General features: G+C 65.2%; 1 protein-coding gene across 1 annotated transcript in view; it reads left to right on the top strand.

Annotated features, from left to right (window-relative positions):
* Positions 1–23,487, top strand: part of FADS2 (fatty acid desaturase 2) — a 29,370-nt gene extending 5,883 nt beyond the window's left edge. Inside the window, exons 2-12 of the mRNA XM_054724898.1 lie at positions 2,500–2,610; positions 4,149–4,346; positions 4,456–4,557; positions 10,194–10,319; positions 16,872–16,932; positions 17,499–17,575; positions 20,686–20,783; positions 20,995–21,091; positions 21,358–21,437; positions 22,269–22,394; positions 22,822–23,487. Coding sequence (XP_054580873.1) covers positions 2,500–2,610; positions 4,149–4,346; positions 4,456–4,557; positions 10,194–10,319; positions 16,872–16,932; positions 17,499–17,575; positions 20,686–20,783; positions 20,995–21,091; positions 21,358–21,437; positions 22,269–22,394; positions 22,822–22,873 — 1,128 coding nt within the window. The 3' untranslated portion in view covers positions 22,874–23,487. The remainder of the gene's footprint in view (positions 1–2,499; positions 2,611–4,148; positions 4,347–4,455; positions 4,558–10,193; positions 10,320–16,871; positions 16,933–17,498; positions 17,576–20,685; positions 20,784–20,994; positions 21,092–21,357; positions 21,438–22,268; positions 22,395–22,821) is intronic.
* Positions 23,488–25,655: the final 2,168 nt, after the last annotated feature.

Raw genomic sequence — 25,655 nt, 5'->3', positions numbered from 1 at the left:
CCCCCTTTGCAGAGGAGGCTGAGGCTAGGGGGACGGCTGGCCCTGAGTGGGCACGGCTGGTCCGGACCGACCGCAGCCCCTCGCCGCCTGCCGGGGCCCCTGGATGAGCACCTGGCTCCCTCCCCTCTGACCATGGGCATCAGGGCCCTGGCCGCCTCCCTTCCCGTGCCGCTCGCAGGGCGAGCTCAGGCCTTTTCCCAGGCTCCGCCGGCCTCCCTCTGCGCCGGGTCGCTCTGTGAGTCTGTTCCCGACACAGATAGAACAAAGACCAGGCCGCAGGACCCGGCAGGGGAGCGGGAGGATGGGAGGAGACTGGCCATGACCCCGGGGGACACTGCTGGGGGGTCGGCGAGGGGAAGCATTGTCCTGTCTGTCGGCATTTCCCGTTTCTCCCGTTTCCCTTAGTTTGAAAAGCTCTGAGCCTGCAGGGGAGTTGGGGGGCTGAGTGAACAGGAGGTTCGCGGTGTGGCTTTCCTTCTCCCTCGCGATGCACAGGCGACTCCCTTTGGCCGAATCCCAGGAGCGGGAGCTGTGTCGCGCCCCGTCACCGTCTTTAAGAACGGGACCGCCTGGAGCACGCCCGCAGTGCCCGGGCCACATGTGGGAAAGCTAACAATTCTGCATGTGATCCGGCGTCCCGTCCGATTCACGGTTTCTCATTCAGCCCGAAAGCGGCTTGGTAACTGCTGGGTTCTCCCCTCTCAAGTCAAACATTGCAGTTTTTTAAAATTATTATTTTTTCATTGATTTTTAGAGAGAGGGAGGGAGAGAGGGAAACATCAACTTGTTGTTCCACTTACTGATGCATCTGTTGGTTGCTTCTTATATGCACCAACTGAGCTACCCAGCCCTGGCAAGCATTGCAGTTTTCTTTTTTAAAAAAATATATTTTATTGATTTTTACAGAGGGGAAGGGAGAGGGATAGAGAGTTAGAAACATCGATGAGAGAGAAACATCGACCAGCTGCCTCCTGCACACCCCCTTCTGGGGATGTGCCTGCAACCAAGGTGCATGCCCTTGACCGGAATCGAACCTGGGACGTTTCAGTCCGCAGGCCCGACGCTCTATCCACTGAGCCACTTTCCCCGACCTGCGGGGTCTTCTAACGGGGGTACCGAGGCGGCGCACCTAAGAGAATGAGAGACAGACAAGGGACGCAAAGAATGGAGGCAAGACAAAGGGGTTTCTGATCAAGCCTCAAAACTTTATTTTTACAGCGTTCCTTCTATGTGATTTCTAGAAGGGTGGATGCCTAGGAGGGGTGGGGGCTGACCTAGATAATCGGCTAAAGTCGTAACTGTAGGTAAAGGGTGTGGCGGTGGAAGGGCGGCTACAGAAGGAATGCTTTGTCCTCAGGCAAGAGGAGGTGGGCCTAGTTTCAGTAACTTACTGAAGGTCAGAGTTAATCCTTTGACGGACTCTTGGTTCCTGACAAGCCACACCGGTTTCGGCTGCAGTTTTCTGTTATCTTGTTATCATCTCTTTGAGTCTCTTCATCGAGGCACCCACCACCGCCGCCCACGCACCGACAGCCACGCTGCCTCTCGCCCTTTCCTCGCGGCGCTCACTCCCGCGTGCTTCTCGCGGTGCCGTCGGGGTGCTCCTGTCCCGGCGGTGCCGCGGGGCTGGCGCCGGGCGGGGGGAGGTCGTTACCACGGGGACTTCGGGCAGCAGCCCATCGGGGCCCCGGGGCGCTCCTCCACGGCGGCTCCACGTCGGTGGGAGCTGACCTGTGACCTTACGCGATGTGTGTAGAAAGCCCTGGGAGCGAGCGTGCTAGCCACCAGCCACCGTGGCCGCCACTGGGGGGCGTTTTCCTCTTCGTTCTGTCCTTTTTCTAAATTTGCCAAAATTGTGCACATTGTTACCTTCTAAGGGGAAAACCGTTAGAATGCGTAACCTCTGCTCGGTTGTAAATGCTCCAAGGCAATGTCAGAGGAAGCGTGGGAAGTAGTGGGGGTAAAGCAGCCGTGATGCCGCCGCGTCCGTGAACACCCTTCTCTCGAGTACGCGATGCTTCTTCAGATGGTGAGAGAGCTCTGTCGGCCGCGCTCGGACCCGAGTCTGCGCTGGTTTCTGGTTTCCCATCGTCTCCCGGCACCTCTTGTCGCCCTGTCCTCGCCAGCCTCGCTCCTCTCACTGACGGCCGCGTGCGGGGTGTGGGTGGCCACCTCCCGGGACCCCGGGCACCCAGCGGAGGAGTCCGAGGCCACGTCCTTCCCCGGCCCTGCCCAGCCCGGGGACCGCTCCCTGCATGTCCCGGGGGGCCCTGCCAGGGGGGCATCCTTGGCGAGCTCAGTGGCCCCCCATCAAGGCAGAGGCCCAGGCAGCCCCTCGGGGGGAGCCGGGCGCTGAGGGATCGGCCCTGCATGGGGCCTGAGGGAGCATTTGGGCCGGTTCGTGGGAGGCACACAGGTTTGCTGGTGAGTCCTGCCCTCCCGATAGGGGTGCAGGCTGAGGTTGGGGTCCCCACTCACCGCTCACCCCCTGCTCCCCAGGATGCCTTCCGCGCCTTCCACCGTGACCTTGATTTTGTGCGCAAGTTCCTGAAGCCCCTGCTGATCGGCGAGCTGGCGCCCGAGGAGCCGAGCCAGGACCGCGGCAAGAACGTGAGTCAGACCGACCCCGGAGGAGGGGGTTTGGGGGAGATGAGCACCCCACCCCAGGTGAAGGGTGCTGGTGTGGGGCAGGGAAGCCTTGTGCCAGCCCAGGGGGAGCCACCGCCCAGCCCTTGGGGCCATGGAGGACCCAGAGCCCCTGCAGGAGCCCCTCCCCGCCCAGCCTGGCTGACCCCCACGTGGAGGAATTCGTTCCCAGCCTCCACCCCCGGGCAGTGGGCCCAGGCTGGGCAGAGGGTGGTCCCCTCCTGTCCGTGCGTCCTCTGGTCAGCCCCACCTCCCACTGACCCCCACGTCCGCCCCTCCTCTCCTCGAGGCCGATGAGGCCGCCTCCCCAGCTGAGCTGGGCTCCCACCCGGCAGTCCCACAGGCCCCTTCCTGACCCTGCTTCTCCGGCTCCTGCCCTTCCCCCTTCCACTGCTGCGTATGTGGTCGCCAGGATACTCTTCCGAGTCTTCACTTACCTCGAAGGCGCCCAGATCTGGCCTCCCCCCCGCCCCGCCCCCCTCCCGTCTGCCTGTCCCAGGACCCTGGGCGAGTCCCTGTGGCTACCTCTGCACCTGCTCTCCCTGCCTCCCCTCCTGCCCTGCCTCCCAGCGATGCCCACTCTTCCTCGGAGCCATCCGGGCTCTGCCTCCGTCACCCCTCGCCCCACCGGTCCTCTCCTGCCTCCCTCCCCAGCCCTGGGGGGCAGGGACTTGGTCATGTGTCTCCCCCACCTCCACCTCCTCAAGGCCCCACAGGGTACCCAGGCCAAGTGTCTGGGAGCAGAGACTGCAAGCTTGTGGGGGCGGGGCCAAGCGGACAGAAGATGGAGTGCCGTGGTTGCCATTCCCGGGGTGCAGGCCAGGGGTTCGGAGCCCACGCACACTGTTCACCCCGGACCGCACGCCCCCCCGCCCAGCGTGGCCGGCACTGCTCTCCCTCTGGCCGGGCACCTCGGGAGCGGGGCCCACCGGGGCGTGTCCGTTAGTGTCGGGCTTGATCGCACTGAGCCCAGCGTCTGACGTGTGAAGATTCCCTTCCTTTTTTAAAAAAGAGATTTTTACTGATTTCAGAGAGGAAGGGAGAGGGAGAGAGAGAGGAACACCAGTGATGAGAGAGGACCATCGATCGGCCGCCTCCTGCTCGCCCCCCCCCCCCCCCCCCGGGCATGCATGTGCCCTGACCAGGAATTGAGCGGTGACCTCCTGGTTCACAGGTCAACGCTCAACCACTGAGCCGCCCCCTGGGCCTTCCTTTTTAAGGCGGAAGAGCATTCATTCTGTTGGACGGATGGGCTCGGCTCGTTCAGCCACTCATCCGCCGACGTGTCTGCGCCGTCTGCCCGTTGTGAATGCGGCGCTGAGCGGGGATGGGCACGGGGCAAGCTGTGCAGTTGACGCCTCTCTCTGCCCCTGGACCGGCTGGGGACGAACGCACAGCCCAGGGCTGGCCCGGCCCGGGCAGGCGGTGGCGAGGACGTGGCCATGTGGCCGGGCGCGCTGAGCCCTCCGGTGGCTGACGCGTCCCGTGCCCTCGCCCCGCAGTCCCAGATCACCGAGGACTTCCGGGCGCTGAGGAAGACGGCCGAGGACATGAACCTGTTCAAGAGCAACCATCTCTTCTTCCTCCTCCTCCTGGCCCACATCGTCGTCATGGAGAGCCTCGCCTGGTTCACCGTCTTCTACTTCGGCAACGGCTGGATCCCCACCGTCATCACGGCCTTCGTCCTGGCCACCTCGCAGGTGAGGCGTGACCCCCCCCCCCGCCCCCGCCCCCCGGCGCCGCAGGCCTGGCCCCGGCCCGCGGAGGCCCGCTCCCCCCGCTGGGAAAGCACTGTGGCTCTCCCCGCAGGCCCAGGCCGGCTGGCTGCAGCACGACTACGGCCACCTCTCCGTCTACAAGAGGTCCACGTGGAACCACATCGTCCACAAGTTCGTCATCGGTCACTTGAAGGTAAAGGCCGTGGCCCGGGGGCAGCCCCGCCGTGCGCAGTGGCTGGAGCGCTGCCGCTCTGAGACCAGGCCCAGCTGTGCCGCTCCCCCCTCCCCGCTCCGCCCTCCCCTCCGGAGCCCGACTCCCTGTCTCCTTAGAGCCACCAGCCCCGCTAGTTCTGGAGACAGACCCTGGCCCATTGGTCTGTCACTCAGCGGCTGGACGGCTCCTTATCTGAGCTGCCCCGTCGCTGTGAGGCCGGTAGAGAAACCGTTTCTCTTGATGAACTGGAGCAATGTGAGCCGTTTACCACATGGAGTTCCTTCTCCTTCTTCCTCCTCCTCTTCCTCCTCCTCCTTCTTTTGTGGAATGTGTCCTCCCTCCCCTGAGGCGTCCTTCGCGTCATTTACCGCCTTTTAGTCATTTTGTTAGGAGTCCTGGGTCATGAGCCATCTCGACGTGCTTGGGGTCGGAAAAGGGGTCTGCAGACAAGGGACATCACGCAGCACAAGGCTCAGCCGAGCCAGCGAGCAGAGCTGTTCACAGCCCAGGAGGCCAGGCGGCTCAGGGCCCCTCCAGACCAGGCGGCTCAGGGCCCCTCCAGACCAGGCGGCCGGCAGCGGCCAGCGTGTGAAACCCCAGCGGGACGTGCCAGGGCCTGTGCTGATTTGATAGCGTTATCTCCTTGGCTTCAGAAATCCGTCCTTGCCGGCTCTCTCCCTGACACTGCACCCTCCCCTCCCAGCTGCTCCCTAGGCAAGGCTGTGTCCTGAAGACTCCCACCTCCCCACCCCCTTACCCTCCCCATCCCTATAGCCTCCTCATCCCTACACCCTCCTCACCCTGCACCCTCCCCACCCCCACCCTTCCCACCCCCGCACCCTCCCTACTCAAACCCTCCCCGCCCAGCTGCTCCCTAGGCAAGGCTGTGTCCTGAAGACTCCCACCTCCCCACCCCCTCACCCTCCCCATCCCTACACCCTCCTCATCCCTACACCCTCCTCACCCTGCACCCTCCCCACCCCCACCCTTCCCACCCCCGCACCCTCCCTACTCAAACCCTCCCCGCCCAGCTGCTCCCTAGGCAAGGCTGTGTCCTGAAGACTCCCACCTCCCCACCACCCCACCCCACACCCTCCCCATCCCTACAGCCTCCTCATCCCTACACCCTCCCCACCCTGCACCCTCCCCACCCCACACCCTCCACCCTCCCACCTCCCCTCCCCGCACCCTGGCTTGGGAAGAGCCACGTCGGGGTTAAGTCTTCCCACTGTGACCCACACGCATCGGGCCTGGCTGCAGGCTCAGGTCTGGCTGGGGGTGAACCACATGGGATTGGTCACCGGTTCTGCAGCGAGCGGCTGGCCTGGCCCTGACCCTGCAGCCGCCTGAGAGCCGTGGTTCCCCAGGGTCTCGGGGCGAGGGGAGGTGTGCACCGTGGAGCGCTTTGTCTCGTTCGTGCTTTCTGGTGGATACGACGCCCTGGCACGGAAAGCAGCGTTTCCCGCCCGGCCATGCGGTCCCCACGCGCTCAGCGACGGCGGGCTGTGTCCTGCGGGGCCCCGGGGGCCGCCTGGGTCGGGGAAGACGAGGCCAGGGCGGGCGGCCTGCACGGAGCCCGTCTCAGGAGATGGGATCCTAGATGGCGGGAGGCGGGCCGGCTCGCAGGAGAGGAAGCCAGGGCCCTGCCCGCCGCCCTCCGTGGGGCCCGGGCCGGTGGCGGGGCTCGCCGGGGCGCCCAGCCGGGAAGGCGCCGCAGCCAAGTCCGAGAAGGCCCCCCGCCCCTCGGGCCCCTCCGCGGGGCCAGGTTCTGGCTGCGGGAGCCCGTCCTGCGCGGCGGGGGGTTCCGTGTGGTTCCGTGTGGTGTCCACGCCCCGTGCCCTCTCCCGCAGCCCGTGCCCCCGCCCCGGCGGGCTTCTCCCGGAGGCGCTCTGTGTGGAGACTGTGCCGCAGTCGCACCTGCCAGAGCCTCGGGGTGTCCGGTCGCTTAGGCTGCAGCGCAGCGGCAGGCCCGGCCATCCCGCGGCTCCTGGAGGTGGCCTCCCGGCCCCCGTGGCGCAGGCTCTTCCCGGGCCACCGGGGCCAGGACTAGGGTGAGGCCAGTGAGGGAGGCTTTTGCTAGGGTGCAAAGTTTAAGGGAACCCCCCAAAATACTCGTCATCGAGGTAACGTTTTAATGCAATCTTTTCTTGAAAAAGCAAAAATAATGCAGAAGAAATTCACAACGGACAAAATGTCAACTTAAAAAAATTTTTTTTAATGTATTGAGAGAGAGAGAGAGAGGAGAGAGATGGATTTGTTGTTTCACTTACTGATGCATTCGCTGGTTTTTGGACGTGCCCTGTCTGGGGATCGAACCTGCGACCTTGGCATATCGGGGCGACCCTCCAACCAACGGAGCAGTCCAGCCGGGGCTCAGAATACCAACATTTAAGAGTGAAGCCGAAGCCGGTGTGGCTCAGTGGATAGAGCGTCGGCCTGCGGACTGAAGGGTCCCAGGTTCGATTCCGGTCAGGGGCATGTGCCTTGGTTGCGGGCACATCCCCAGTGGGGGGTGTGCAAGAGGGTGTGCAGGAGGCAGCTGATCGATGTTTCTGACTCTCTATCCCTCTCTCTTCCTCTCTGTAAAAAATCAATAAAAAAAAAAAAAAAAAAAAAAGAGTGAAGACCAGGACTGGGCGGAGCCATTGGAACCCGAGGCTGGTCCCCTGGACACACATCCGCCTGCTCTCTCCTCAGCGGTTGATTTCCCCCCTCGGGGCATAGAATCGTTGACAGATCCTTAAGAATTGGGGAGTCCGTGTATTAAAAGCCCTACGTTAAGTTTAACTGTTATTTTTAAAAAATATATTTTATTGATTTTTTACAGGGAGGAAGGGAGAGGGATAGAGAGTCAGAAACATCGATGAGAGAGAAACATCGATTAGCTGCCTCCTGCACACCCCCCACTGGGGATGTGCCCGCAACCAAGACACATGCCCTTGACCAGAATCGAACCTGGGACCCTTCAGTCCGCAGGCCGACGCCCTATCCACTGAGCCAAACTGGTCAGGGCTAACTATGTTATTTAAACCAAAACAGAATTTACTGTTTCATGTCGGTTCATTGAAGATCACTTAACGTGGTCACGTTGTTAACGCGTCACACGTGGCGGTTGTCCCGATAGGAGATGGGATGAGCCGGAGGGAGTGGTTTGGAATGAGGTGGCGTCTGCCAGCACCAGGGGCACATGTGCCCTTTCCCTCGGGCCCTGCGACGGCCCGGCCGGCACGGCTGGCTGCGGGGGGGAGCGAGGGGCGCCTTGTGGCTTCTGGAGCGGCCCACAGTCCCCTCCCCCACCCCAAGGCCCTCACCCAGGCTCTTTCCCTCTGTCAGGAAGGACCCTCACTCGGCCTGGCCCCTCCCCCGTCCCCAGCCTGCAGACCCAGCGCGGTCCTGAGCAGCCTGAGACTCGTCCGGCCCATCGGCCCCATCGGTGTGATGCCCGACACTAGACAAGGGCACCTCTCCTTCCCCACCTCATCCCGGGGCGACCGGCTTCGCCACCGCGTTCTGAGAACACGGCTGGGCCGCTGTCCCGGGCAGGCAGGGCCTCCCGTGGGGAGGGGGGTGGAGGATAACCAGGGAGAATCGCAGCAAAGGCGCGGCGTGATCGAAGGTCTGGTCATTCCACCCGACGCGCGTGCGGGACGGCCCCACCCGGCCCGTGGGCACGGCCCATCTTGGCAGCCTCCCCGGTGCCCATGCAGCCGGCATCGTGCTCGCTCAGGACCTGCCTGGCGTCTTCGCTTCTCTGTCCCAGAGGTTTTCCTTTTCGTTCTTACTGGGAATTTGGTTCCTTTTGTCTGGAGAGACGAATGTGTCCTCGGATGCTTCATCCTCTGAGCGCTCACTCGCTGACTCTGCTCTGATCTGGGGGGCTCAGGCGCCTGCGTGTAGCGGCCTGAGGTCCCGCCAAGCCCACCGCCGCTCCTGGCTGGTCCCGCCCACGGAGTCCACAGCATCTCCCTGGCGACACGTGTCCGTAGCGACTAGGCCTTTGTAGGTGGCCGGCCCCTGGGCCATGGAGCTCACCCTCGGAGTCTGAGTGACGGCTCAGAGCCTGTGCGTCTTGGGGCCGCTGTGGAGGGACGTGCCCTCGGGACGCGTCAGGGGCTTGAGCGGGGGAGACGCTCCGTGGCCGGGAAAGACGTGCGCGTGTGATGCCTCTCATCTGCTGGAGGCTTCGTGTTGGAGCGGGGGCTCCTGCCTGCGCGTGTTAGCGGGAGCCAGTCCGCCCTGCAGCGCCCGGGCCCGGGCCGCCCCCTCAGGCATAGCGTGTCCGGCTGTCGGCGGTCTCTGGCCCACGGCTTCAGGTCCTTGTTTGTTTAAAACGCTTCATTGCGATACAATTCACATACGGTCCCATTCGCCCATTTAAAGTGCACAAGCCAGTGGCTCAGCCGGCGTGGCTCAGTGGTTGAGCGTCGACCTCTGAACCAGAAGGTCAGGGTTCAATTTCTGGTCAGGGCACATGCCAGGCTGCGGGCTCCATCCCCGGTGTGGAGCGTGCAGCAGGCAGTCGATCCATGATTCTCTCTCATTGATGTTTCTCTCTCTCCCTCCTCTCCCTTCCTCTCTGAGATCAGTGAAAAATACATATGAAAAGTGTACGAGCCGTTGACTTAACCATCATCACAGGCTCTTCGTCACTCCCAAAAGAAACCAACCCCAGCCCTGGGCAACCACTTGTCTCTAGGTTTCTCTCTTCCGGGCATTTCGTAGACATGGGGTCATCCGTGTGGTCCTGTGGGACTGGCATGACGTGTTTCTAAGGGCCGTCCATGCGGTGACGCGTGTTGTTCCGTTTAAGGCCCGGCCGAGCGCATTGTACGATCGGCCACGTCTTACTCACCCACTTGTCGGCTGGTGGGTCTCCATCCGATGGGCTGTTTCCTCTCCGGGCTCTTGGGAAGAATGCCGCGGGAGCATTCCTGGACACGGCTCTGTGTGGCCACGTGTTTGTTTTTGTTTGTAAACATTTTATTTGATTGATGAGAAACATCGCTTTGTTGTTTCATTTATGCATTCATTGGTTGATTCTTTTTTTTTAGTATATTTTTTTTATTGATTTCAGAGAGGAAGGGAGAGGGCGAGAGAGGGAGAGAGCTAGAAACATCAATGATGAAATCATTGATTGACTGCCTGCTGCATGCCCCCTCCTACTGGGGATGGAGCCCACAACCCAGGCACGTGCCCTTGACTGGAATCGAACCCGGGGCCCTTCGTTCCGCAGGCCGACGCTCCACCCACTGAGCCAACCCAGCCAGGGCTGTGGCCATGTTTTCATTCTCGGGTTCCCACCAAGACCACTTCCTGCCCCTGAGACCCCTTCTCCTCACGCCAGGGGCACGGAGCCCCGCAGGGGGTGAGGGCGCGGAGGGCACACCTGGCGGAGGCGTGCAGAGGCCTCGCCACCTTCCTGTTGGGGGACGGGCCTGGGGGGGGGGGGTGGCGGATGCCCGCCTTCTTGACTCGGCACTGGCAGGGCGTGTGTAACGGAGAAGTGGGCCCTGAGCCGGAGGTGCTGGTCCCAGGACCTGGTCCTGAGCAGGGCTCGTGGCCAGCGAGCCCAGCCCCTCCGGCGGACGGCACCCCTCACCCCACCTCCCCCACAGGGCGCCTCCGCCAACTGGTGGAACCATCGCCACTTCCAGCATCACGCCAAGCCCAACGTCTTCCAGAAGGACCCGGACGTGAACATGCGGCACGTGTTCGTGCTGGGCGAGTGGCAGCCCGTTGAGGTAGGACAGGCGGCCGTGTGGACGGGTGTGTGTGTGTGTGGGGGGGTGGACGGAGGCACAGTGTGGGGGGGGGCATGTGAACGGGGGGCAGGAAGACACATCCGGGGCTCGAGCTCGGTCCCAGGGCCCGCTCCAGGAAGGCTGGCGTGGAGTCCCAGGCCTGGGCGCGGAGGGCCTGGTTGGGCGCCGTCGCCCTGTGCCAGCCGCGGGAGGGGCGGTTCCGGTCACACGGGGCGTGGAGGTGAGGCCCAGGCCTGACAGCGCCCCCTTCCCCCGCTCTGCCTCACGGCCTCGTTTGAACATCAGTGCAGTTTTTATTATAGACGTAGCACATGCCCACTGTAAGCATTTAAGTGGCACAAAAATATACAAAACGGAAAAGCGCGTTTCCTATTGTCTCCACCGCCCCCTTCCCCAAACGCCATGCGCCGGGGTGGCCCGTGACCACATGCCGTATGTCTTCTGTGTGAGTGTGCACGCTGCTCGTATGTCCTCTGTGTGTGAGCACGCACGCCTGCTCGTATGTCCTCTGTGTGTGAGCGCGCACGCCTGCTCGTATGTCCTCTGTGTGTGAGCGCGCACGCCGGCTCGTATGTCCTCTGTGTGTGAGCGCGCACGCTGGCTTTTCAGAAGCCAACACCGAGCCGGAGGCTCTGTCTGCAGCTCGCGCCTCGCCCAGCCGGCCTCCGGGAGTCCCAGCCCCGCGGCCCGCCCGGGGCTGTCCCGGGCTCTGCTCCGTCCCTCTTCCATGATTACCGCCCACCTTGCTGTTACAATTTCCTTTTAACAAAACCCCCCCAATGTATTTAAGCAACGTCCTCTTTTTTTTTTTGTCCTGGCATAGGACAACCTATCAGGCCCCGAGTATTTTAATGTATTTTATTGATTTTTTACAGAGAGGAAGGGAGAGGGAGAGAGAGTTAGAAACATCGATGAGAGAGAAACATCGATCAGCTGCCTCCTGGGGATGTGCCCGCGACCAAGGTCCATGCTCTTGACCGGAATCGAACCCGGGACCCTTCAGTCCGCAGGCCGACGCTCTACCCACTGAGCCACACCGGTCAGGGCAGCATCGTCCTTCTTTACGGCGTTTTTTAAGAACGCGAACCCCTCCGTGACGGCCTGTGTTAGGGTTCAGTTCCCCCCAGAAAGGAAACCGACACCCACTTTGATTGGGGGAAGCCCACTGCTGACCAAAGACGGGCCATCCTTGGCTCCGCGGGGTCCCGGGGCGGCGGGTGGGCCCCGCAGCAGAGCCTGGAGCTCCGTGCTGTGCCCCGCGGCCCGGGCACCCTCGCTGCCACCGGGAGGAGCGGCCTCCGTCTCCCGGCCGCCACGGCGGATGCCTGCGGCCTGGTCAGTGCAGAGGAAATGAGCCCACACCCCGTGCTTCGAAGGGGGGTCCCCGGGCCAAAGCCTGCTGCTCTGAGGAGGGTTCGACCGCGGCCTGACTGGCGGGCCTCCGGGGACAGGGGCCGCCCTTGCTGAGGGGCCTGCCTGTTGTGGAGCCTCCGGCCGTGCTGACAGCGCTGGGCCCCCAACGAGACCCGCGTCCCCAGCAGAGCTGGCAGGGAGGGCTCTTTGGCGGCTCCTCCTTGCAGACGCCTCTCCAGGGCCGCTGGTGGGCAGGGCGGGCGGAGGTTTGGGGTCGGGGAGCCCAGGGCCGCTGGTGGGCAGGGCGGGCGGAGGTTTGGGGGTCGGGGAGCCCAGGGCCGCTGGTGGGCAGGGCGGGCGGAGGTTTGGGGGTCGGGGAGCCCAGGGCCGCTGGTGGGCAGGGCGGGCAGAGGCTTGGGGGTCGGGGAGCCCAGGGCCGCTGTGGGCAGGGCGGGCAGAAGTTTGGGGGTCGGGGAGCCCAGGGCCGCTGGTGGGCAGGGCGGCGGAGGTTTGGGGTCGGGGAGCCCAGGGCCGCTGGTGGGCAGGGCGGGCAGAGGCTTGGGGTCGGGGAGCCCAGTTGCCGTAGCATTTGAACAGCCACGTGCTCCGTGCAGTCCTCCCCTCTCACTTGTGGGGGACAGGGCGGCTGTTTCTGGGTTCCTGGCTGAGCTGTGCCCTGGAAAGGACTCGGGGCCTGATAGGTTGTCCTATGCCAGACCCACCCCCACCCCAGGCCGCCCTTATCTCCAGGCCATAAACCAGCTGGCCCGGCGCTCCAAAGGGCCGCCCGCAGGCAGCAGGCGCCTTCCTGCCTTCTGGGCTTTATGACTTCCGGGAGAACGTTTTTGGTTGATTTTCGCAAGTCGCGCCCCCCCCCCCCCCCCGCCCCCCCGGCCAAGGTCCTTTCATTTCTTTGATGCGTAGACCGCTCTTCAGACAGACTACTTCCAGGGGTTGCAGTTTCGCTTCTGGATGTTTCGCTTCTGCCCAGTGGGTTTGGGCTGAGCTGATGTCCTGCCTTCACATCTCTCCCCAGCTCCCGAAGTGGGGTGCACTGCTCAGCCCGTCCCTGCGGCACGGGGCGTTCCTGAGCCCGGCGCCGGGCTGAGCTGCCTGTCCTTGCGCGGACCCCTCTGGGTGACTGGGCACCTAGTAACTCACTGGAGTGGGCCGCCTTCCCTGTTCTAGAAAGAATCTGTACTTTTATTTTTTTAAAAATATATTTTATTGATTTTTTACAGAGAGGAAGGGAGAGGGATAGAGAGTTAGAAACATCGACCAGCTGCCTCCTGCACACCCCCCACTGGGGATGTGCCCGCAACCAAGGTACATGCCCTTGACCGGAATCGAACCTGGGACCCCTGAGTCCGCAGGCCGATGCTCTATCCACTGAGCCAAACCTGTTAGGGCAGAATCTGTACTTTTAGCCCTCGCTGATGTGGCTCAGTGGATAGAGCGTCAGCCTGCAGACTGAAAGGTCCCGGGTTCGATTCCGGTCAAGGGCACAGGCCCAGGTTGTGGGCTTGATCCCCAGGGTGGTGCGTGCAGGAGGCAGCCGATCCATGATTCTCCCTCATCATTGATGTTGCTCTCTCCCTCTCCTCTCTGAAATCAGTAAAAACATTTATTTTATTTTTTAAAGAAAGAAAGCAGTGAAAACGCAGCCCCGTCCTTTCTACTAGCTCCCGCTCTGTGTTTGCGTTGGGTTTAGGAGCTGAGCGTCCAGAGCAGAATGAAACAGCCGTGATCTCCGGCGGCTGGCGTTGCTCCTCCTCGTTCTGGGCCACGTCCTCGGGCCATTGTTTCCACCTCCCTGCCCAGACCCTCCTCCACCTGCCTGGGCGCCCCCCCCCCCCCCCCGTCCCCCACTGACCCTCGCTTCCTGGGTCAGGCAGCCCCCGGTGCGGCCAGTCCTCCCTGGGAATGGCCGGGGCCCTCCTGGAGGCCGGAGCTGGGGTTTGGGGTCTTGCTGCTCTGCGCGTGCCCCGGGGCGGAGGGGGGGCTGTTGCTCATTCTCTGTGGGAGTTCGCAGGTTCCCAGAGGCGGGTGCTGGACTTTGCAACAGCTCCCCTCCCCCACTCCTGGGCAGACAAGGAAGGCCCTTGTCCTCCTCAGACATTTTGTTCCAACGCTGACAAGTCCCCTGTACATGCCCCTGGCACCCGAGCCTGGCCTCGTGGTCCTTGGAGAGGCTGGGCGCGGGAGGGCCAGCGGCCGGGCAAAGGGCGGCGGAACTCCGGGAAGCCGGGCCCCCCGCGGGCAGTGCCCCCCTCCCCGTGCCCCTGGCCCGCGTCCCCGGTCAGCCTCCGCCTGGGAATGCGGCAGAGAGAGCCCTGCGCGCCACCGTCTCCTTCCTGGGGTCTGGACACGGGGAGGGAGGGGTGGGGGTGGGGCAACCGTACCTCCCTGGGTGAAAGCACCCTCTGTTCCCCTGCGTCTCCCCTCTGATGGCCCCACCGCCCCAAGCCCTCTCCCTGTGCGGTGCGGGCTGTCCTGGAGGAGAGGGGTGTGGGGGCCCAGTGGGGAGGGGGGCACTCCTACTGAGCAAGTCCAGGGCCCGGCCCTGAGCTGAGCGCGGCGTGCAGGTCATCATTTCATCCTTGCTTAACCCTGAGGCAGGAGCGCCCCACAAACCCATTTTATAGATGGAACAACGAAGGCTAGAGATGGAGTAACTCCTGCCAGGTCACAGCGAGAAAAAGCGCCAGCAACCAAACCCCTGTGTCTGCTCTACGCCAGGGCTCGGGGTCCCATGGGGCCTTGCCCGGGGCCACCCCCTAGTGGACATTAAGGGAAATAATGTGTTTGTTTGATCATCCCAGCTTTCGTGTGTGTGTGTGTGTGTGTGTGTGTGTGTGTGTGTGTGTGTGTGTGTTTAATGTATTTTTATTGATTTCAGAGAGGAAGGGAAAGGGGAGAGAGAGAGAGATTGACGATGAGAGAGAATCCCTGATCAGCTGCCTCCTGCATGCCGCCCACTGGGGACCGAGCCTGTTCTGAGGGTCATATGCCTCCCAGGCCCCTGGACCAGCTGCATTCCCCCCTTCCTTGAATGGCCACTCGGGGTTCCCCTCCCCCCCCCAAGTGCGGGCCCCTCCACCCACCTCTGAGACCTCCCTGGCTGGGGCCCCTCCAAGGCCAGCCTCAGCCCTGGCCTTAATGACAGTGTTGGAGCAAATGGACACGCCTTCTGGGTGTGAGGGGGGCCCTGCGGGAGCCCAGGAGGCCGCACGGAGCCGAGGGGCTGACGCGCCCCTGGCGCCAGGAGGCGAGGCCTGGGACAGCCGGGCTCTGTTCCCGTCGGGGCCCTCCGTGCAGGAGCCCACAGACTCCCTGTGGTTTTGAGAGTCACTGTCCTCTGTCCTCACCTGGGAGCCAGGGGCGTTGGCCTGACGGCACCCGGCGTCTCCCCCCGCCCCCCCCCCTGCTCTGATGTCCCGCAGGAAGTGGGAATGGACGCATTGGAGAGGCGGCTCGGGCCCTCGGGCCCAGGGGAGGGCTGCCCAGGAGCAGTGTCCCGGGGCCAGCACCTGGCACATCGGTGTGAGAGCGGGACATCGAGGGGCTGCCCCCTGCACCGCCCCCCCAGGGGTCCAGCCTGCAGCCAGGCATGTGTCCTGACGGGGAATTGAACCATCGACTTTTTTTTTTTAATCCTCACCCGAGGATATTTTCCCATTGATTCTTAGGGAGAGTGGAGAGAGGGAGAGACAGAGAGAAACATCGATGTGAGAGAAACACATCGACTGGTTGCCTCCTGCACGACCCCAATCAGGGCCCGGGCCGGGGAGGAGCCTGCAACCGAGGTACATGCTCTTCACCGGAATCAAACCCGGGACCCGCTGGTCCACAGGCCGACGCTCTACCCACGGAGCCACACTGCCCAGGGCTCATTGGCTTTTGCTTTTTTAATTTATTTTTATTGACTTCAGAGAGGAAGGGAGAGAGAGAGAGAGAGAAACATCAATGACGAGACAGAATCACGGACCGGCTGCCTCCTGCACGCCCCACGCTGGGGATGGAGCCCGCAACCCGGGCCTGTGCCCTGACGGGGAGTCAAACTGGCACCTCCTGGTTTCTAGGTCGACCTTCAACCCCTGAGCCACACCGGCCAGCTCATTGGTTTGTTTTTTAACCACCAGTGATATGGATGCCAAAGGGGGCTCGGGCTGAGTGACCTGGGCAGGGTCTCGCCTGGCCTGGCTCCCCCCACAGACCCAGCCCGACAGGCAGAGCAGGTGCACTCTGCACGCAGCATCTGCGGTCTCGGCCTCCACGCAGCAGGGTGGCTGGTCCCCGGGGGCCGAGCTTTAGGATTAAAGGGCCGAGGGGACCCTGTGGGGCCGTGGCTCTCCCACTGGCTGGCGCTCAGAGGGGCCCGAGCAGCTTTGTGCAGTGAGGATGCCCAGCCCTCCTCCAGGGGCGGCTCCCGTGGGGACGGCGCTGGGCCTGGGAGTAGTGCTTGGCTTTGACATTTCGGGAGGTTTTCTCTCTCGTCAGTGTTTCTAACACTCTATCCCTCTCCCTTCCTCTCTGTAAAAAATCAATAAAATATATTAAAAAAAAACAAACGAAATTGCGGGAGGCTCCGAGGAGGCAGATGCTCCCAGCCCCACGGGGAAATGCCCAGGCCCTGCCTGGTCCGGCAGCTGCTCACTGGGCCTCGGGAGCTCCCAGGAGGGCCGGCCCGTTCTCCCTCCCAGCGGGGGAGCCGGGACTCCCTGCGGGGCTGTGCCTGTGCGCTGTTGGGGTGTGCGTTCACCGCCCACACTCCTTAGTGACTGTCTCTGGGCACCGAGTCTGCGCTCTCAGTGCGGATCCCCGCGGCCCATCCCCTGTGGCCGAGGGCAGGGACCTGGCACTGAGCCTCAGCTTCGGAAGGGCCGGCTCCCGGCTCCCGGCTCCCGGGCTGGCGTGGAGCGGGAGCTGAGGCTGCGCGCAGGGGACGCACTGAGCCGGCTGAGGACGTGCTGGCGCGGTTAGCCTGGGGTCAGCCCGAGCAGCCGGAGGGGCAGATCGACAGGCGAGGGACAGGGGGACAGTGGCGGCTGCAGAGCGGGTGGGGAAGGCACGGGAGGCGGGGCCCCAGGGTGCGGGTGCCGGCACTCACCGTCTCTCCTCTGCTCTCTCTGTCTCTCTCCCTCTCTCTCCTCTGTCTCTCTCCCTCTCTCTCCTCAGTACGGCAAGAAGAAGCTGAAATACCTGCCCTACAACCACCAGCACGAGTACTTCTTCCTGAGTGAGTGCGGGGCGCCATAGCCTCACCCCTCACCCCTCACCCCTCACCCCTCACCCTCTGTTCTTCTCCCACCGACACCCTTTGCAGACTCAGAAAGTGACACTGACCCTGTAGGAAAGGCCCACAGCAGCCTCCCTGCAGAGCCCTCCTGGGCCCTCAGACAGACGGGCCCCAAGGCCGGCAGGGCCCTTGCTCCTGATCCCGGGTGGGGGTGTGGAGGTGCTGTCTGCTCCCGGCCGCCTCCGCGTGAGCTGCAGGCCTGTGTGCTGGCCGCGGCCCCTCCTGCTCTTCCAGCCGGGACGGGGGCAGGATGGGACTGGGACAGGACGGGGACGGCAGGTCGGGGGACAGGACAGGACGGGGCGAGACGGGGGGCAGGACGGGATGGGGACAGGACGGGGACAGGATAGGACGGGGGCAGGTCGGGGGACAGGACAGGACGGGACGGGGACAGGACGGGGACGGCAGGTCTGGGGACAGGACGGGATGGGGACAGGACGGGATGGGGGGCAGGGCGGCCCAGGAGGGACAGGACGCTCTGAGCACCTCTGTGCCCTCCCCCGCAGTCGGGCCGCCGCTGCTCATCCCCATGTACTTCCAGTACCAGATCATCATGACCATGATCGTCCGCAAAGACTGGGTGGTGAGTCGAAGGGCGTCGTGAGCCGGGGCGCGCGGAGGGGGTCTGGGCGGCGGACCCGGGCCTGCCCTGTGCCCTCCTGCCTCTGTGGGCCCAGGCGATTCCCCTCGGGGCGCTGCCTCATTGCTCGGGAAAGGACCTGCTCTGGGGCTGCCCTGACCCACCCCGAAGGGCCCCACGCACAGGGGCCCCTGGGAGCCAGCGCCTGGCAGAGCCCTCAGCGGGGCCTCCTGTGTCCACGTGTCCTGAGACCCACGCGCGGTCACACGTTGGGCGGGGCGAGCGGGCGCTGGCTCGCGCGGAGGCGCAGGTGTGCGGGTTGCCGGGCTGCGTGGGGAAGCGCCACGGGCTGCGTGGCAGGTCTGTTAGCAGCAGAACCGTGTTCTCACGTCCCGGGCTGTGGCCGGGGGGTGGTCCTGAGGCGGCGAGGAAGGGGCTGGTCGGGCCGCAGTCCGTGGCTCCTGGCCGGCGCCACCCTCTCCACGCACCCCCTCACTTCGTCTGCCCCGTGCGTGGTCTGCGTCTGTGCCCAATGCCCCCTCAGAAGGGCACCGCCCGTGGGGCACCCGGGCCTCCCACCAGCCTGGCTTTGTGTAGACCTGAGAGGGCACCGTGCCCGCGGCGGCGTGACCTGGACGGAGCGGTCGGCACGGGCAGAGCGGGGCGCAGGGGGTCAGGGACAGGGCCCCGCTCTCCCCGTCACTGGTGCAGGGACTGCTAGTCTCTCTTCACTTTTTCTCACTCGGTTTCATGAATGAAGAGGGTGAGACTCAGAGTTTGGGACTTTCCCGAAGTGACACCAAGGGGTGGGGGGCTCTAGAACCCAGGCCTGGCCAACGCCGCGTCCGAGGCCCCCCAACCCGCCACAGCCTCTGAGCGACAGGGCCGAGTCCGTATCGCATCTGAAGGCCGCAAAGCACTTCGTCTTACATCCTCTCCTGGAAGGACCGGTCGGCCCGTGGCTGTGGATTCCTGTTTGTTTGTTTTTTGTGATATATTTTTATTGATGTCAGAGAGAAAGGGAGAGGGAGTGAGAGAAACATCACATCAATGGTGAGAGAATCATGGGTCTGCTGCCTCCTGCACGCCCCCTACTGGGGATCGAGCCCGCAACCCGGGCACATGCCCTTGACCGGGAATTGAACCATGGCCTGCCCGTGGCTGTTGGTTCTGCTAAGAGAGCCGGTCTGGACGGACTGGACTCTGGAGACGGGTGGTGGCTGGGGAGGAGGCGTGACTCTGCACGCGTCCGCCAGGCCCGCGCTGGTAGAACCCGCCCGCTCACCTCCAAGACGCGCTCTTTTCCCCAAAGCGAGCGTTTCGTCAGGACTGACGCTGTTCTAGAACAGTCCGGCTCTGACCCCTACGTTGTGTCGTTTAATCCGGTTTGCCAGGGAGGCCGGAGGGGCTGGAGGAATGGAATTTCTGGGTCAGTAAGTGATGGGAACTTGACCCCAGGCCTGAGCCTACGCGACCGCTGTCTGCCCCGGGCTCCCTGGGCCCGTGGCCGCGGGCCGAGAAGCAACGTGAGCCGCGGCCCCGGGCAGGCCACTCTGCTGGGTATTCTAATCTGCCTCACGCAGGTGATAGGAATACTTCATCTTTTTTTTTTACTCTGTTCCCTAAGGAACAAAGCAATTAAATAGGGGCGGCAGGAAAGCCGATCCGACGGCACCTGAACGGGCTCCGAGGGCAGGGCCCGGGAACCCCATCGGCCTCGGCCTTTGCAGGGCCTGCCCTCGCTCTGCCCGGAAATAGCGTGCAGCCGGGCCGGAGGGCTGGGCCTCCTACCGCTCCCAGACTCGGTGCTGAGACTCACGGGGACCATGCTCAGGCCCCCCTCCTGTGGAGGCTCCTAAATGCCAGGGAGGCCCCGGGACCCGGGTCTCGATCCCCCGGGACCACCAGCCCCCTTCCGTGGGGTGTTCAAGGGACCTCTCTGAGCCTGTCCCTGGAGGCCCGGGCTCTGAATGACCTTTGCCCCCAGCACCCCACTTAGCCTCTGACACGGAGAAGCCCTCGCTGGATGTGGAGCTGAGCGAACAGAGCTGCCTTGCAGGGCGAGCTGCTGGGCAGATAGGGGAGTAGCAGCCGCCGCCGGGGACGCGGCCTGGACACGGCACGTCCTGGCCAGGCGCACGCGGGCCGGGAGATGGGCTGCGGGCAGGCAGGGCCGGGGCCAGGCGTGGGAAGGGCTCGTGGGTCCTGCCCGGAGGCTGGACCTGACCCGTGGGCCCCGGCAGGGAACGAGGCCGCGGTGGCTCCGAGCGTGGCGGTCGGTGCGTGACCGGGTGTGCGCGGGAGGGAGACCTCTGGGCGGCCATGTGGGGCCGGGGGCGGGCCGAGCGGGCAGAGCTCAGATGCGGCTACGCTCCCTTCCGCATTCACGCCCTGCGGAGCCCCCGTGGGAGGTTCTCCCCGTCCTTGGGGGGGGCGGTGAGGGAGCCCCCACAGCCACAGGAAGCGGGCGGTGGCGCTGGAATCGGCTCCTCTGGGGAGGAGAGTGAGGGGGACCTGGCTCCGCACCCCATTCCGGGCAGAGGCCCTGAGGCGGCTGAGGAGCGGGGCGCCTGCTCCCCCGTGACACTGGGCTCCTCTGGGCGGGGGAGGGTGCAGGGAGAGACGGGGTGCTTGGTGTTGGGAGGGCCGGAGCCCCCCGAGGCTCCGCTGTGGTCCCCGAGGCGGGCGGGCCGTGACTCTGTCCTCTGCACCCTCCCCACCCCCCCACCCCCTCCCGGGTGCTGGGTGAGCACGGAGGAAGGGGTTCCCAGGTGCCCATGAGTCCGGACAGGACCCCAGGGCTGTTCCTGAGCCTGCCGGGTGCGGGTGCACGGTCAGACGCCCCGGCCCACGAGAGGACTGCTGACCTCTGACCCCTCCCTGTGGGTGCCCCTCATTTGTCCACGGTCCCCATCCCTGTTTCTGTCCCTGAGAGCAGACCGCGCAGCTCCCCTCCTGCGGCTGAGACTCAGCGTTTCCCTGGAAACGAGACCCCCCTTCCGAGCCGCCCCGCCCCCGGGACGCCTTTGCCCGGCGGCGGGGGTGCGCGCCCGGGTGGGGACGCGGTGCCGGAGGCAGGGCCCCCCCGCGTCTCATCACGCTTCTCTCGGCAGGACCTGGCCTGGGCCATCAGCTACTACGCCCGCTTCTTCGTCACCTACAGCCCCTTCTACGGCGTCCTGGGCGCCATCCTCTTCCTCAACTTCATCAGGTGCCGGCTCCCCGCCCCTCCCTGGGCCCATGCCAGTGCTGGCGGCCTCTTTGACAAGAGGGACCCCTGGGCCTCACGTCCTGGCACCCCAACTTACCCCCTTCGCCCGCCTGGGCCGCCTGGGGTGGGGGGAGGAGCTGTTCCCCCCGTGGCCGGGCCGGGAGAGCAGGCAGGGCTCCCGCGCTGAGCACCCCCCCCCGCCCCCCCCCAGGTTCCTGGAGAGCCACTGGTTCGTGTGGGTCACCCAGATGAACCACATCGTCATGGAGATCGACCGGGAGCCGTACCGGGACTGGTTCAGCAGCCAGGTGGGTCCCCGGCCCTTCGCCCACGGCCGGGCTGCCTGGCCCGCTGCTGGCCCGGGCGGCGCAGGAAAGGGCGGCGGCTCGTTGGGAGGGCCCGCGGGGACTCGGCGGGATGAGGGCTCCGGGCAGAACAGTATGGCACGGGGCGGGTGGGGGGGGGGAGGGCGGCCCTGGGACCTGGGCGAGGAGGCTGGGCCTTGTGGGAAGGAGACGAGGCCCCTCGTTCCTCACCCCTGGCCTCCCCCCTCCCCCGCTCCCCTCCCCGCCAGCTGGCGGCCACCTGCAACGTCGAGCAGTCCTTCTTCAACGACTGGTTCAGCGGGCACCTCAACTTCCAGATCGAGCACCAGTGCGTGAGGCACGGGGAGGGGGGGCCGGGGGCGGGCCACTGGCAGTGGGAGGGCGTGGCCACCAGCCCCACCTGGGCAGAGGGCAGTATTGGGGGCTCCCTCTCTCCCCCACTTGGGGAGACCCCCACCTCCCAGCCCTCGAGCATGCTCCACCGCCAGCCCCCCTGAGGCCGGGAGGGGCGCTCTGTGCTCCCGTCGGGGGGACAGCGCCCGTGTGGCTGGAGCGTCCACCGGGGCCTCCCCTGGTCCGTGCGCCTGGCGGGCGGGCAGGGCGTCCGTCCCCTTTATTGGAGGGAAACTGAGGCCCAGCTTGCCGGGAGCTGAGATGCTAAGGGGCTTCCCCCCGAGGCCCCATCCCTGCTGCCCTCATCCTCGTCTCCCACCACCTCCTTTTCCTCTCACCCTCCAGTTCACTCGTTTCCTTTTTGTTTTTTTACTTTTAAAATATATTTTTATTGATTTCAATTTTTTAAAAATAGATTTTTGTTGATTTCAGAGAGGAAGGGAAGGAGAGAGAGAGACATCAATGATGAGAAAGAAACATTGACCGGCTGCCTCCCGCACGCCCCCCCACTGGGGCCTGAGCCCACCCCCGGCACGTGCCCCGACGGGAATGGAACCGGGACCCCCTCGCCCATAGGTCGATGCTCAACCCCTGAGCCGCACGGCCGGGCGCTGGTTCCCTTTTTAGAAAAGCTCGGAGTTCTGTCTCCAGCTTCACATCGACGTCCCGTCCCCCGGCCCACACAGCCGTCCACGAACAGCCCGGGGGCGCAGGGAGAGCGCGGGGTCTCCCTGGGCCGCAGCCTCACCCTCCGCCCCTCCCCCAGCCTCTTCCCCACCATGCCGCGGCACAACTTCCACAAGGTGGCCCCGCTGGTGCGGTCCCTGTGCGCCAAGCACGGCGTCCAGTACCAGGAGAAGCCGCTGCTGAGGGCCCTGCAGGACATCGTCCGGTGAGGCCCCGGGGGACCGGGCCCCGCAGAGGAGGGGCCTCCCTTTGTCTTCCTCGGGCCCCGGGGAGCCCTGCCCTGCAGCCCCTGGCTGAGAGCTGAGAGGAAGCACCTGCACCCCAGCGAGGCCGCCCCAGCCTCCCCGTCCTCTCCCTCAGCCTCCCCGTCCTCCCCCGGGGGTCCCCGTCCTCTCCCTCAGCCTCCCCGTCCTCTCCCTCAGCCTCCCCGTCCTCTCCCGGGGGTCCCCGCCCTCTCCCGGGGGTCCCCGTCCTCTCCCTCAGCCTCCCCGTCCTCTCCCTCAGCCTCCCCCTCCTCTCCCGGGGCTCCCCGCCCTCTCCCTCGGGCTCCCCGTCCTCTCCCAGGGCTCCCCACCCTCTCCCTCGGGCTCCCCGTTCTCTCCTGGCCCCTGACCGCCCCCCCTTCTCCCCAGGTCCCTGAAGAAGTCTGGGGAGCTGTGGCTGGACGCCTACCTCCACAAATGACACCACAGCCCGCGGGTGCCGTGGGAGGGGGAGCAGGTGGGGGGCGGCCGCAGGGGGTGGGGTTTTGTTCTGAGGGGTGTCCCTGAGGCGGGTACTCGCCGTCACAGCCCCGAGGTTTGGTCTTGCTCCTGGCTTCCTCTCCTGGTTTCCTTCCCTGCGCCCTCAGCACCCTCCCCGGGGGGCCGCCCTCAGTCCGTCCCGGAGCAGAGAGGTGGCCCAGGCCTGCCTCCTCCCTCCGCCCCGCACGTCTGCTGACCGGAGGCCCCTGCCTGGCCCCTGCAGCCGGGCCCCCCCTCCCTCCTTCCTCTGCCCCTCAGCACCCCACCCCCCCTGCTGCTTTCTGTCCCAGGAGCTCCCCGACCCTGCGGCTGGGCTCCCTCTGCGGCCCACTGTCTGAGGCCCACGGTCTGCCTTTGTGTAGGGGAGGCTGGCTCTGACCCGGCTGGAGCACTTCCGTCTGCCCCTCCCTCCTCCAGAGCCTGTGACCTGGGCCTGGGGGCTGCCCCGCAGAGGTCAGGGGCCTGTAGGCCAGCCCCACCCCCACCCTGCCAGACATTTGTCCTAGTTGGGCCGCCTTAGATTCTGGAGCATTCGAACCCTCTCCACGGGCTCTGTCTTCTGCTGGTTTAACCTTTGCTGCCGGAGGCCCTGGGGCTGGTGTGGTGACAATCTGCCCCTGGCCACCTGCCCCTCGGCCAGTGGGCTGAGCCGGGATCACTCCCCGAGGAGCTGTCTGTCGGGGCCACCACTGTGTGTGTGTGGGGGGGGCGGGGGGGCAGTGGGGCAGAGGAGGAGGGAGCCCAGGAGGTGATAGGAGGTGGCGCAAAGGAGCTGGGGGGTTGGGAGGGCCTGATGAGGGCCACGTGGAGGTGTGAGTGGGAGGAGTTTGGGGCTGGAGGCCAGGAGCTGAGGGACAGGAGTGAGGGGTGGGAGGGGGGAGGGGAGCCCACCCCTCTTACCCCCTGGGAGGACCCAGAGCCGCTGCATCTGGAAACCTAACCCACTAACCGATGTTTAGCTGCGGGGCAGGGACAGCTCCGCGGGGCAGGGACAGCTCCGCGGGGGAGTGGCCAGCCCCAGCCCCAGCCCGAGCCCCAGCCCGGAGGGACCAGCATCTGGTGCGACAGGCCTCCCCGTTGCCCTCGGCCCTGCTGCTGAGAACAGGCCTGAGGAGCTGCTGTCGCTCCGCGGCCGATGGATCCATGGGGAACTGGTCTTCGTTTTTATCCTGTTGCTCCCGCCCTACACTTTTTGGAAATAAAGAGGTAATTTTATTCTCACTGCCCTGATGCGCTCAATCAATGCCCGCTGGTGCTGGGGTGGGGGAGGGCGGCAGCCGGAGCCAGGCCACGGGCAGCCCTTCTGTCCCCTCCCCTGCGGCCCCCACCCGCCCCGCCGCCTCCCTGACCTGAGCTTCGGGCCAAGGACCCAAAGAAACGGGCCGCCTCCCTCCTGGGCCCTCGGCAAACCCCGCTCCCACCCCGGAGCCCCGAGGCCCCGGAAGGTGTTCGGAGGCGGCGAGGAGGGCTGGTGCGGGCCGCCGCCCTGATGCCATCCCCATCCCCTCACCCCGGACCCGCTGTGCGCCCACAGCTCGTCAGCTGGCTTCTGCCGCCCGCCGCCCCCCCCCCCCCCCCCCCGCCCGCCTCCTGTCCACACGTCCCTGGGCAGAGAGCATCTCCGGGCTGAGGAAACAAGTCCCCGGAGACGCTGCTTCGCGGCCCGGGCCCCTGCGGTGGCTCATTGGGGCCCCACACCCTGGGAGGTCCCAGCCTCGCCTGGCTCCCCAGCTCGGGCAGCGTCATGGAGACGGGTCCAGGGGGCAGTCCCCCAGGTGGACTCCAGCCCGAGCCTGGGAAGAGCCCAAGGGAATGCGCTGACCCCCCACGCTGCTCCGTGACCACCTGCCTCTGAGCTGGCTCAGGGGCAAGTCCAGCTGGACAAGCCAGGGAAAGGCCAGAAGGTCAGGGTAGTCCACCTAGGGGCGCCCCCCCGGCCTTGCCTGCCCCCCCAATCTCCACAGTAGACCCTCGTCCCCCGCTTGTGTGGCCTGTGACCTCAGTACGGCCGGCAGGGTCAGCGGGGTGACTGGGGGAGGGTGTGTGAGGTGCCCCCGTGGGCGCAGGCTCAGGCCGGACCGAGGAGCAGAAGCAGCCTGAGCTGGGGCAGAGACCGCCCTGGCCCGGTGGGTGGCTTTGGGCCAGTCCTTTGCCCTCCTTGACCCTCTGGGCTCCAGGCTCCAGGATGTCTCAGCCACGGCCCCGGGGAACTGAGGCCAGGTGGACGCCCGGCCGTGAGGGCCCCGGGGGATCTGTGACTCCCCCCCCCCCCCGGCCTTGCCCTGAGGTCTCACCTTTGGGTCACGAAGCTGGGACGCCCATACCTGCTGTCCCCGTACTTCCCCGAGGCTCTTGGTGAGCACAGCATCATGGGTTTCTGACCCCCAAGCCCCGTCAAAGCTGTGCCACCTTAACACGCAAGGCCCCGAGGGAGCCCAAGACCCGAGGGAGCCCAAGACCCGAAGCTCCATCCTCCGGAGGCCGAGACCCAGCGTTTGGCTACCCTCCTCCTTCACTTCCCACAAGGGAAGCGCTGTTTCCCGCCCATCCCTGCCCCCCTCACCCCGTCAAATGTCAGCTCTCCCAGGAGGCCCAGGGGCTGGGCCAGACGGCGTGGAGCCTGGAGGAGACCAGAGCTCACCCACAGGGACCTGAGGGAGCTGCCCCCATAAAAGGGCGTCACATGGGGTGGGGGAGCATGGGCAGGGTGCCAGGCGCAGAGG

This window comes from Eptesicus fuscus, chromosome 13, assembly GCF_027574615.1.
Source record: "Eptesicus fuscus isolate TK198812 chromosome 13, DD_ASM_mEF_20220401, whole genome shotgun sequence".
Lineage (NCBI taxonomy): Eukaryota > Metazoa > Chordata > Mammalia > Chiroptera > Vespertilionidae > Eptesicus > Eptesicus fuscus.
This window is presented reverse-complemented; position numbering and strand designations above follow the sequence as displayed.